Below are 12911 nucleotides of genomic sequence, written 5' to 3' on the forward strand. Positions count from 1 at the left end.
CTTAAAGGAGAAGTTTGGCCAAAAGTATTTTTTTAATATGTTATTACTTATAGAAAGTTAGACAAATTTCTAATGTACATTAATAACATATACTTCTATTTCCCTTAATTTAGTAGATCATGGAGTGTTAGAATTCTGTCCAAAACCGTGACATCACAAATCACTTGTAATTCCTAAGGAGTGTCCAGCAGAGGGCGCACTATATATAGAAGTCAATGAGTACCATTGAATTCTATATATAGTGCGCCCCCTGCTGGACACTCTATGGATTCTATGTAAAACGGAATGTAATGTACAGTATGTTTTATTGATTGAATACATTTAAGGAATACTTTGGGGAGCAAGTGTCCTTGCTCCCCAAAGTATTGCATAAATGTATTCAATCAGTACATTTGGAGGGCACCGAGCAGGGAGGGAGAGAGGTGCCATCTACCTCCCCCCTCCCTCCCTGCTCGTTGCTGGACACATATACATAGTACTACTGCTCCCATCATCTGCTCATAGTATGAGCAGATGATGGGGGAGTAGTACCAGGGCCATCACCAAACAGCCCCCCACCACCACATATGCACTGTACTACTACTACTATTACTACTACTATCTTACATATAGCGTTCAGTCTATTCCATACAGAAACATAGAAACGTTCCATTGAGCATTAGTGCGTTCTCTATTCAACCTCCCAGATTCTAATAATCCAAATATATTTTGTGCCTTATCAGATACCCAAGTATTATTTATAAGTGGTACGTTCTGGTCCAGGTATCTAATAATTGGTACGATTTGGTCTTTGACCACCGAATTGTGCAGACAGAAAATACACCCTAATATTTGGCATGGAGTAGCCGCCCCTTTGTCTGTGAATACCACATTTCTCATATTTTATACATAACCGATTTCTTCCCCAAATCAAACCACCCAAAAGAACCTCGATTTTCTTAATCCATTTATCGTTAATCCATATAGGAGAAGCCCCAAACAGAATCGATTCTCCCCATCTCGCATCTCATGAGCAAGAGACCCTATGGCCTGAAGCATACAATTTTGGTCTCATACTCTTATATATTTTCTGTTTACGGTCGGAGTTAAAACCATGTATCTCACTGTATAATAAAAATCTCACCTATTTTCGCATGAAACGAGTGCCGTGGTTACTACTATACAGTATCGGAGGTTGAAGAACCCATTTACCACTGAGCACCGACCCAAGAAGGTAAAGGTGTGCAGCACTGATCCAAAAAAAAAACGGGTTGTTAGAAATTGTCTGAATCCAACTAATCCATTTTTGGCCCAAGCCCATATGTGTCAAACAGTGCCACAGGAAACCCCATTCCACCCTGTCAAATCTTCCACATTCTGAACATGAATAAGGCTGCATTCACACGCACGGAACACAGATGTAAAATGCCTGTAACGCTGGGAGCAGGGGAACTGTACAGATATGCGCCGGGCTGTAATGAATCAGCCGTGCAGCTCTCTCATCACAGCGCGCCGCATATCTGTACAGTTCCCCCGCTTCCAGCATCTAATTACAGATGCTGCCCGGGGGGGAAGAAGTCCGTTACGTACGAAACATGTGAATGCACCCTAAGGCTTCCCTCCTTTGTGATTTTTCTCATGTGCAAAAAGATTGGACTTAGTTGTAAAACATTTCCCACATTGTGAACATGAGTATGGTCTCTCTCCTGTGTGACTTCTCTCATGTATAAGAAGATGTGATTTATGTGCAAACCGTTTCCCACATTCTGAACACGAATAAGGCTTCCCGTCTTTGTGATTTCTCTCATGTGTAAAAAGATTGGACTTAGTTGTAAAACATTTTCCACATTGTGAACACGAGTATGGTCTCTCTCCTGTGTGACTTCTCTCATGTATAACAAGATGTGCTTTATGCGCATAGCATTTCCCACATTCTGAACATGAATATGATTTTTTTCCAGAGTGACTTCTCTGATGTGTAACAAAATCTGAATTTTCTGTAAAAGATTTCCCACATTCTGAACATGAATAAGGCTTCTCTCCTTTGTGACTTATCTCATGTGTAATAAGATTGGATTTAGTTGTAAAACATTTCCCACATTGTGAACACGAGTATGGCCTTTCTCCTGTGTGAATTCTCTCATGTATAATAAGATGTGATTTATATGCAAAGGGTTTCCCACATTCTGAACATGAATATGGATTCCTGCCAGTGTGAATTCTTTCATGTTTAACAAGATCCGAATTACTAGAAAAATATGTCCCACATTCTGAACATGAATAAGGCTTCTTTCCTTTGTGTTTTCTCTCATGTATAATAAGATTGGATTTAGTTGTAAAACATTTCTCACATTGTGAACACGAGTATGGCCTTACTCCTGTGTGACTTCTCGCATGTCTAACAAGATGTGATTTATATGTAAAGCGTTTCCCACATTCTAAACATGAATATGATTTTTCTCCTGTGTGATTTCCTTGCTCCACACCTTCAGCTTCTACTTTGGAGCGCTCACTCATGTTTTCTGTAAGAGTAAAATTTAATTGTCACATTTTCTACTTTGTGGTTTGGATTACATTACATTAGGCGGGAAACACGAGCAGTTTCAGGTGGAAATGTAAAATGGTTGTCTCACAAATCTACAATCCTGCGTCGACATTGTTCTGCTAACCTGCCGCCCTCGGTTACAACACACCAAGGTGGTCGGGCACGCTCACTGAACTGTAGTATCCTGCAGGTCCCAGTAGTTAGTCTCCACTATGTATGCAACTAAGGGGGATGGTAGGAGGGGTGGACTCTATCACATGATGCGGAGAGGTTACAGAGCAAAGTTACTGAAACAAGACCATAGTAACCAATCACCTGCTATCTGTCAGTCACATGACTAAAGGAGGCAGGCGTAACTGAATATAACACATATTCATCGTGTCCCCCATAAAACATATATATTGTGTATACTATGTAAATAGGGAGTAGTAGGCTCTCAAAGGGCAATAGACACATATAGATCAGAATATAATATAGTTTGGTAAAGACACAGTGAATCTTATAATTCCCAATTGGTGGGTCTAAAATTTAATTTTGTACATGGACAAAAAAAAAAAAATACATATGTACAGAATAATAAAATAAAATAAACGATAAAATAAAATAAAATTGTCTCAGTGTACTATGATATCTTTCAGAGGCATCAATAGCTATATACGGTCTTGTGTGTTTCTATATATTTAATCGGTATTAACTTACTTTTATTTATTTTTACCCATGCAATATCTGTTTATGCGTACCAATGAATATAAAATGTAGAAAAATAGTAATCAATGTTCAAAAATGTTAAGAAATATAGGAATAGAATAAATGTTGCCACTTGTAAAGTAGAAAGTGCGGTGCAGGGCCCTTGCTTTTACCGCATATATAATTTGTTAAGTTCCCGTTCACATATCTCATATGTTCTTCTGTGGAACCAATAAAAAGACAAATGTGAAATATCTTTATGTGGTGGAAGTCCACCTCTCACCAGTCCTTGTAGGTGATAGAAGCTCCTGTATCGGGTAATATCGCAGCAGCCGACGGACCTGTGCAATGACAATATCTTAGTAGTTGGCGGTACCGTAGCAGCTGGCGTTCTCTTCTCTCCTCATTTCACTGTTAGGCTGTCTCTTGAATTGGACTTATAGTTCCACAGCAAAGGTTGGTAGAGTCTATATTGTTCTGTCTTGCAGCTCCAAGTGTACAGGGGGCGTCCCCCCCCCCCCCCCGTGGTTCTTGGATAAGGTGCTTTGTGCAAAGTATTTTGCATGCGGTGTGCGCCTTGCATGCGGGATAGGTGGCGGGAAAGGTTTTTTCTCAGTGGCTGTATACTGCTATTGTCCTGCAACCTTTCAGAAAAACCATTCACACAATCACTGAGTTGTCTCAGCCATCTTCAAGGGGTTATCCAGCGCTACAAAAACATGGCCACTTTTCCCCCTCTCTTGTCTCCAGATTGGGACAACTCAGTGATTGTGTGAATGGTTTTTCTGAAAGGTTGCAGGACAATAGCAGTATACAGCCACTGAGAAAAAACCTTTCCCGCCACCTATCCCGCATGCAAGGCGCACACCGCATGCAAAATACTTTGCACAAAGCACCTTATCCAAGAACCACGGGGGGGGGGGGGGGGACGCCCCCTGTACACTTGGAGCTGCAAGACAGAACAATATAGACTCTACCAACCTTTGCTGTGGAACTATAAGTCCAATTCAAGAGACAGCCTAACAGTGAAATGAGGAGAGAAGAGAACGCCAGCTGCTACGGTACCGCCAACTACTAAGATATTGTCATTGCACAGGTCCGTCGGCTGCTGCGATATTACCCGATACAGGAGCTTCTATCACCTACAAGGACTGCTGAGAGGTGGACTTCCACCACATAAAGATATTTCACATTTGTCTTTTTATTGGTTCCACAGAAGAACATATGAGATATGTGAACGGGAACTTAACAAATTATATATGCGGTAAAAGCAAGGGCCCTGCACCGCACTTTCTACTTTACAAGTGGCAACATTTATTCTATTCCTATATTTCTTAACATTTTTGAACATTGATTACTATTTTTCTACATTTTATATTCATTGGTACGAATAAACAGATATTGCATGGGTAAAAATAATTAAAAGTAAGTTAATACCGATTAAATATATAGAAACACACAAGACCGTATATAGCTATTGATGCCTCTGAAAGATATCATAGTACACTGAGACAATTTTATTTTATTTTATCGTTTATTTTATTTCATTATTCTGTACATATGTATCTGCATTTTTGTATTTTTATATTATCTGTATTATTTTTATATTTTTTCTTTTAAAATTTTTTTTTTTTTTTTGTCCATGTACAAAATTAAATTTTAGACCCACCAATTGGGAATTATAAGATTCACTGTGTCTTTACCAAACTATATTATATTCTGATCTATATGTGTCTATTGCCCTTTGAGAGCCTACTACTCCCTATTTACATATCTTATAATCAATCCAGTTCCACAGGTGCAGAACTAGCTAGTGCACTCAGGTCTTTGACACACATTAGATCGCCCATAGACTTTTCAGTCGAGCACACCACACCAGTACCCTTGTTCTAATATTGTGTATACTGTCTATAGTTCGCCATACAGAGCTGATAGAGATGTTATAGAAGGTGGGATTACTCCTAGGATGGAAGGAAGGAGATGACCGGAGGGTTGGGTAAGTATGTCAACCATGTCAGACATTAGATAAAGATGCTAAAAAAGCTGCAAATTCCCAGCGGCTGATACCTTATATATAGTGATAGACTAAGACTGACAGACGACACCTCAGTATTACAACATGTATAAGGTGTTATGAGAGGGTCTTCTGTACATTCCAATAACTGCAGATTGTAGGTGTATCCCACCCACCACACATCGGCTAGGGAACACTAGGCCTGGGTTATGGAGGGTCTCTGGTCAGTAACACTAGGCCTGGGTTATTGGGGGTCTCTGGTCAGTAACACTAGGCCAGGGTTATGGAGGGTCTCTGGTCAGTAACACTAGGCCTGGGTTATGGAGGGTCTCTGGTCAGTAACACTAGGCCTGGATTATGGAGGGTCTGTGGTCAGTAACACTAGGCCTGGGTTATTGAGGGTCTCTGGTCAGTAACACTAGGCCGGGGTTATGGAGGGTCTCTGGTCAGTAACACTAGGCCTGGGTTATGGAGGGTCTCTGGTCAGTAACACTAGGCCTGGGTTATGGAGGGTCTGTGGTCAGTAACACTAGGCTGGGGTTATTGAGGGTCTCAGGTCAGTATCATAAGGCCGGGGTTATTGGGGTCTCTGGTCAGTAACACTAGGCCAGGGTTATGGAGGGTCTCTGGTCAGTAACACTAGACCTGGATTATTGGGGGTCTGTGGTCAGTAACACTAGGCCGGGGTTATTGAGGGTCTCTGGTCAGTAACACTAGGCCGGGGTTATTGAGGGTCTCTGGTCAGTAACACTAGACCTGGATTATTGGGGGTCTCTGGTCAGTAACACTAGGCCGGGGTTATTGAGGGTCTCTGGTCAGTAACACTAGGCCGGGGTTATGGAGGGTCTCAGGTCAGTATCATAAGGCCGGGGTTATTGGGGTCTCTGGTCAGTAACACTAGGCCGGGGTTATGGAGGGTCTCTGGTCAGTAACACTAGGCCGGGGTTATTGAGGGTCTCTGGTCAGTTACATTAGACCTGGATTATTGGGGGTCTCTGGTCAGTAACACTAGGCCGGGGTTATTGAGGGTCTCTGGTCAGTTACACTAGGCCTGGGTTATTGGGGGTCTGTGGTCAGTAACACTAGGCCGGGGTTATTGGGGGGTCTCTGGTCAGTTACACTAGGCTTGGGTTATTGAGGGTCTCTGGTCAGTAACACTAGACCTGGATTATTGGGGGTCTCTGGTCAGTAACACTAGACCTGGATTATTGGGGGTCTCTGGTCAGTAACACTAGGCCGGGGTTATTGAGGGTCTCTGGTCAGTTACACTAGGCTTGGGTTATTGAGGGTCTCTGGTCAGTTACACTAGGCCTGGGTTATTGGGGGTCTCTGGTCAGTAACACTAGGCCGGGGTTATTGAGGGTCTCTGGTCAGTTACACTAGGCTTGGGTTATTGAGGGTCTCTGCGGCTGATACGCTTTCTGCCCAAAGAATTGACATGTCACTTCTGTGGGCGGAATCTGCTAGAGGCGTCCAAATCCAGCTCCTATTCTGCCAGAGCTGAATAGGCGAGGAATTTAAAGCAAAAAACTTTCCTCGAGAATTCCTCAGTGTGAACCCACCCTTATAGACAATGTATGTGCAGTCCCCTCCCCCACTATGCAGTGTCCCAGTACAAAAGGTTCTTCTCCATGTATGTGTGTGTATCTCTGTATTCCATTTGTTCTTGTACTGGAAAGGGTTCATGGCCACTGCAAAGAGCTCAACTTATGGTGCCCCCCAGTGTTCAAGTTTGGTATCATCCTCTGTATTCTTCATATTCTCCTATGTACATTAATTTGCATATTTTTCTGTACTTGTCACATGGTGTAATGATGCAAATGGCCTAGTGTCATGTGACTTCCCCGGCTGCCGTGGTAACCCCAATAGCCGTCGAGCTTTTGGCTGGGGTCAGTTGGTCACTTCCCCTCTAGGGTGTTGTTCTCCCTCTACCTTCAAGGGGGCAGGACGTGTTCTCTGCTGCTCCTCAGGGAGAAGGCCGCAACTTAGCTGCTCAGCTGCGATTGGCTGAGCACAGTTATACTCAGCCAATCGCGGCTGAGCATCGGATGACGCTGCAGAGGGCGGCTGGCATTCGGGAGAGTCGGAGCTGTTCGCCGGCCGCCAGAAGAAGACGTCACTGACTGAAGATCGGAGACCGTGGTCGGCATGTGACAGGTATGTATAGCGCACCACACTTTCGGGTACACGGGTGGGGGTGGTGGGGCACGGGGAAGGGGGCCATTCACAGACATGACATACATTACAAAGTTGTATCCTATGTGTGTTATTCTGTGGATAATTCTTTACCGCCGCACTTCCCCTTTAAGTGTCATCTGGAAAGCTAGGCCGACATGACCATCCTGACTGTTCTCACTGTTTTGTTTTCTGTTATTGTGTGATTCAAGGTTTCCCTGCAACGTTTAAGCCTCAGAACCTGGTCCTCCAGACCAAGCACCTTGTTGTTTCATTACCCAGCCATAGACTGAGAAGACATTCAGTTGTTGTTATCCTATTCTTCAGCGCCTGCTCCTAGAGCCTTTCAAGGACCATGGTTACAATTGCCAAAAGAGACTCTCCTAGCACAGAGACACTTATTTAGTTCTAGTACTAAAAGTAACAGTTCTTCCTAAAAGCACTTTCCAAAGTGTATTGTTTAGAAGGTTGATTATTGCACTAAAGAGTTTTTGTCCCATATTTCTCCTCTTCTGAGTAAGTTCATATGAGTAACCTCAGGAAGAGTGTATTTTTCTAAAAAAGTATTGTATTCTTCTCCTATTTATCCAGCTGGGAAGATTCTTCAGTCCAGCTTCCCAACACCTCAGAGTGTTTTTGTATCCTAGGTTTCTTTTCCTTGTGCCTTGATTGTTTGTCCATCCCTGGTCTGTTCCATAACACACTTCCAGCACTCAGTAGTTACTACACATAGTGACATTCAACACCCACACTTGTTAACATATCCTATACTGCCCCTCTGGCACCTTTTCGTGTGCATGGCCTATTGAATAATTGGACCGTATGATTGACTGGTATGGATGAGGGATCCCAATGTATGCTTGCATTTATTATTTTCTTCTTCTTAAGATGTCCAAAACACTCCATGCATTTCACACACCTGCTCAAGTTGTCCAACACCCAAGGAGAAACACAGGTTCAAAGTGTCTTTCCCAGTAGGGTAACCTATTGCTACTGTAAACCTACTGTCTTAACCAGTGCTTCTCAAACTTTTTCCTACTGGAGCCTCACCCAACAGACCAGGGCAATGCCTGGGCCTCACCAGACTGACCAAGAGGGTGCCTGGGCCTCACTATCTGTGGTGGAAGTCCATTTAAAGCTGAAAATAATGCTAGGGCTACCTTTCACCAATCTCCCAAGCTCTATATACCAATAAAGCAAGTACAAAATAAATTAATAATGTTGCTAATATGGAGATTTTTGCAAACAGTAAAAGGACTGTGCAGATCATAGTTACTTTGTGAAAACTGGCTCCCCAGCTGGGCCTCACCAACAACTAGGGGGCGCATCACTGGTGAGGCCCGCCTCACACTTTGAGAAGCACTGGTCTAAACTGCCTGGAACTTGCGGGACGCCGCCAGCAGTTGAGTAGTCCTGGCTCAAATGTCAGATGGTACACGCACTAGCTACCTGGTCTCCAGAGTACGTTAGGCACCCCTAGCTGAAGTCCTGCCACTAGGGTTTTCTCTTTGTATTTTCTTCAAGTTTCTCATCACCTGTGCTTTGAGCGTGGAACATACACAAACCTTTTCTCCTGTCTTATTGTCTTGTTCGCTTATTTCTCATGTCAGTCTCAAAGTTCTGTTTTGCCGAGGTAGACTCATTCTTAGTGGGGAGGTTTGCAGTGTCCCAGTACAAAAGGTTCTTCTCCATGTATGTGTGTGTATTTCTGTATTCCATTTGTTCTTGTACTGGAAAGGGTTCATGGCCACTGCAAAGAGCTCAACTTATGGTGCCCCACCAGTGTTCAAGTTTGGTATCATCCTCTGTATTCTTCATGTTCTCCTATTTACATTATTTTGCATATTTTTCTGTGCTTGTCACATGGTGTGGTGATGCAAAAGGCCTAGTGTCACGTGACTTCCCCGACTGCCGTGGTAACCCCAATAGCCGTCGAGCTTTTGGCTGGGGTCAGGTGGTCACTTCCCCTCTAGGGTGTTGTTCTCCCTCTACCTTCAAGGGGGAAGGACGTGTTCTCTGCTGCTCCTCAGGGAGAAGGCCGCAACTCAGTGTGATCCACCTAACTACCTCCGAGACATTTTCCGGTCCAGTCCAGACCAGTCTCATCCTCAAGATCCTTACTTCAACTCAAGATCTGGGTACATTTCTCAAGTCGCTATCTTCATCTCATCGCTAACAGCAAGTATTCTCCTCAGTATCGTCATACCCAGCATCATTCTCAGGGAACTACTACTCCCATCCTCCGTTAAGATTCCTCTCAACCAAAGTGACACTACCACACTACGGCCTATTTTGCACCATCACCCATCTCCTCAGTTGTATTCGAGTTTCACTGGTTGCATCCAGAGAGACTGTTGCTATTGAGAACCTCCATGTTAATAAATGTACAACCCCCATTGTTTCTGAACCCTGGCATTGGTCTAGTTATTGGTGCCTTGGCTAAGGGCAACAAAGAATTGTCCTGGGGTCCGCTTGCTCAAGTTCCCGTGGTTTAGCCCTGCACCCTCGTGCCAACACTGTGACCATAACATCTGACAGTGGCAGCCCGGGTACTGCTAACACCTACTTCCCCCAGCGGGTTACTCCAACTATACTGCATGTAAGATGTACGGGGATGAGGAGTGTGTAATATACCCCGCTCCATCCACCCTCCCATACCTGGTATAGCAGCTCCCGGCGTCTCCTCCTCCTTCACCTCACTCATACACGGGGGATCGCCCCTCATCCTCTCTTCTTCTGCTTCATCCTCCACTTTAATATTAGTCACCTTATCTCCCCCCTGATGGGACATATAGAACAATTCAGTACAATCCAGCAGACAGGAGGGAAAATCTAACACATCAACATAAGAAACCAGCAACATGTATCTATCAGCCTCATCACATCTATGAGTGCAGGAGCAAAAACCACCAGCACCGGGGGGCGCTATAGAGATATAGTGCTATAGCATCAGCCTCATCTACCTGCTGATTGTCTGCTGGGACATTTCCCTCTGGACAGTCCTGGGAATACAGAGGACGGGGACACCTCTCTGGGGGATTCCTGTCACTGCCTCCATCTGTAGGGAACACACAGGGAGACAATCCATTATACACTGCTACATGTCATCAGGAGGAGGATGGGGGAAGGAGGATGGGAGGAGGAGGAGGATGGGAGGAGGATGGGAAGAGGAGGGGAGGAGGATGGGAGGAGGAGCATGGGGGGAGGAGGAGGAGGAGGATGGGAGGAGGAGGATGGGGAGGAGTAGGAGGATGGGAGGAGAATGGGAGGAGGAGGATGGGAGGAGGGGGAGGATGAGGATGAGGATGGGAGGAGGGGGAGGATGTAGGGGCCCCTCCCCCCTGCTCTCTAGAATCAGGAAGGTCTCCTCTTACCTTGTGCTGTGAGGCCGGGCGGCTGATCCTCCATCATGAGCGGCTGCTCCCCCCGGTACAGATCCTTGTGTCCTTCTACATACTCCCACTCCTCCATGGAGAAATAGACGGCCACATCCTGACACCTTATAGGAACCTGACACACACAATGATCACACAGTCATCCCCCCCAGCCTGCTGCCTCCTGGATTACTCTATCATCTCCCAGCATTCCCCAGTGTCACCTCTCCAGTCAGCAGCTCAGTCATCCTGTGGGTGAGTTCTAGGATCTTCTGCTCATGTATCAGTGATGGAGGCTCCGTGATGGGGCCCCGGGCCCTGCTCCGCCCTCCTGACTCCTGGGGGAAGGCCACACCCTCCCCCCATGTCTTCTTCACTATGGTGTAATCCTGGGGATGGAGAGAGACAATGAGGGGACTGAGCCCAGTATTCCTGCCTCCTCCTCACTACAAAGAGGAGATTGTCCCCCTGTATAAAGCTCTAGTGAGGAGGAGGAGGAGGAGGAGGAGACACATCTGGACTACTGGGGTCAGTTCTGGAGACCACCGCACCTACAAAGAGGAGACCAGATCCAGAACATAGAGCGGGGGAGGGAGGGAGGGGGCCAAAGAGCCCAGACAACAATGGTGGAAATCTTGAGAAGTTACCTCTCCGGTCAGCAGGCGGATGATCTCCAAGGTGACGTGTAATATTCTCTTACTGATCTCATTCCTGTCCTCCATCCTTGGGGGGTCATTCAGGAGAAGGAGCGTCTGGGGGAGAAGAGGAGACAACTGGAGCACAAGAAGGGGATAGTCCTGCCGGGGTCTTTATGTCACAGCCAGGGGCCCCAAACCATACAGGGGCCACAGCATATGTAACATCCCTCCTCCTGTAAGCTTACCTTACTGCTGGGGTCACACACTGATAGTAACACAATGTAACATCCCTCCTCCTGTAAGCTTATCTTACTGCTGGGGTCACACACTGATAGTAACACAATGTAACATCCCTCCTCCTGTAAGCTTACCTTACTGCTGGGGTCACACACTGATAGTAACACAATGTAACATCCCTCCTCCTGTAAGCTTACCTTACTGCTGGGGTCACACTGATAGTAACACAATGTAACATCCCTCCTCCTGTAAGCTTACCTTACTGCTGGGGGGTCACACACTGATAGTAACACAATGTAACATCCCTCCTCCTGTAAGCTTACCTTACTGCTAGGGTCACACACTGATAGTAACACAATGTAACATCCCTCCTCCTGTAAGTACCTTACTGCTGGGGGGGGGGGGTCACACTGATAGTAACACAATGTAACATCCCTCCTCCTGTAAGCTTACCTTACTGCTGGGGGGTCACACTGATAGTAACACAATGTAACATCCCTCCTCCTGTAAGCTTACCTTACTGCTGGGGTCACACACTGATAGTAACACACTGTAACATCCCTCCTCCTGTCAGCTTACCTTACTGCTGGGGGGGGTCACACTGATAGTAACACAATGTAACACCCCTCCTCCTGTAAGCTTACCTTACTGCTGGGGTCACACACTGATAGTAACACAATGTAACATCCCTCCTCCTGTAAGCTTACCTTACTGCTGGGGGGGGGGTCACACTGATAGTAACACAATGTAACATCCCTCCTCCTGTAAGCTTACCTTACTGCTGGGGTCACACTGATAGTAACACAATGTAACATCCCTCCTCCTGTAAGCTTACCTTACTGCTGGGGTCACACTGATAGTAACACAATGTAACATCCCTCCTCCTGTAAGCTTACCTTACTGCTGGGGGGTCACACTGATAGTAACACAATGTAACACCCCTCCTCCTGTAAGCTTACCTTATTGCTGGGAGGTCACACTGATAGTAACACAATGTAACACCCCTCCTCCTGTAAGCTTACCTTACTGCTGGGGGGGTCACACACTGATAGTAACACAATGTAACACCCCTCCTCCTGTAAGCTTACCTTACTGCTGGGGTCACACTGATAGTAACACAATGTAACATCCCTCCTCCTGTAAGCTTACCTTACTGCTGGGGTCACACTGATAGTAACACAATGTAACACCCCTCCTCCTGTAAGCTTACCTTACTGCTGGGGTCACACACTGATAGTAACACAATGTAACATCCCTCCTCC

General features: G+C 45.5%; 1 protein-coding gene across 3 annotated transcripts; it reads right to left on the bottom strand.

The window, feature by feature from the left end:
• Nucleotides 1-476: 476 nt before the first annotated feature.
• Nucleotides 477-11915, bottom strand: LOC138778155 (oocyte zinc finger protein XlCOF22-like). 3 transcript variants are annotated; one of them, XM_069956421.1, is made up of 7 exons: nucleotides 11908-11915; nucleotides 11422-11526; nucleotides 10999-11163; nucleotides 10775-10910; nucleotides 10364-10458; nucleotides 10059-10179; nucleotides 477-2501 (listed from the first exon to the last, which is right to left on the bottom strand). In XM_069956421.1, the coding sequence occupies exons 2-7, from the start codon at nucleotides 11494-11496 to the stop codon at nucleotides 1588-1590; spliced, it is 1506 nt and encodes a 501-aa protein (XP_069812522.1). In that variant the 5' UTR covers nucleotides 11497-11526; nucleotides 11908-11915; the 3' UTR covers nucleotides 477-1587. The 3 variants fall into 3 exon arrangements, with proteins under 3 accessions (XP_069812522.1, XP_069812520.1, XP_069812521.1); XM_069956419.1 differs by lacking the exon at nucleotides 11908-11915 and adding an exon at nucleotides 11720-11897 and having other exon boundaries at nucleotides 11422-11525; XM_069956420.1 differs by lacking the exon at nucleotides 11908-11915 and adding an exon at nucleotides 11658-11674.
• Between the last annotated feature and the right edge of the window lie 996 nt (nucleotides 11916-12911).

Source organism: Dendropsophus ebraccatus, unplaced genomic scaffold, assembly GCF_027789765.1.
Source record: "Dendropsophus ebraccatus isolate aDenEbr1 unplaced genomic scaffold, aDenEbr1.pat pat_scaffold_652_ctg1, whole genome shotgun sequence".
NCBI lineage: Eukaryota > Metazoa > Chordata > Amphibia > Anura > Hylidae > Dendropsophus > Dendropsophus ebraccatus.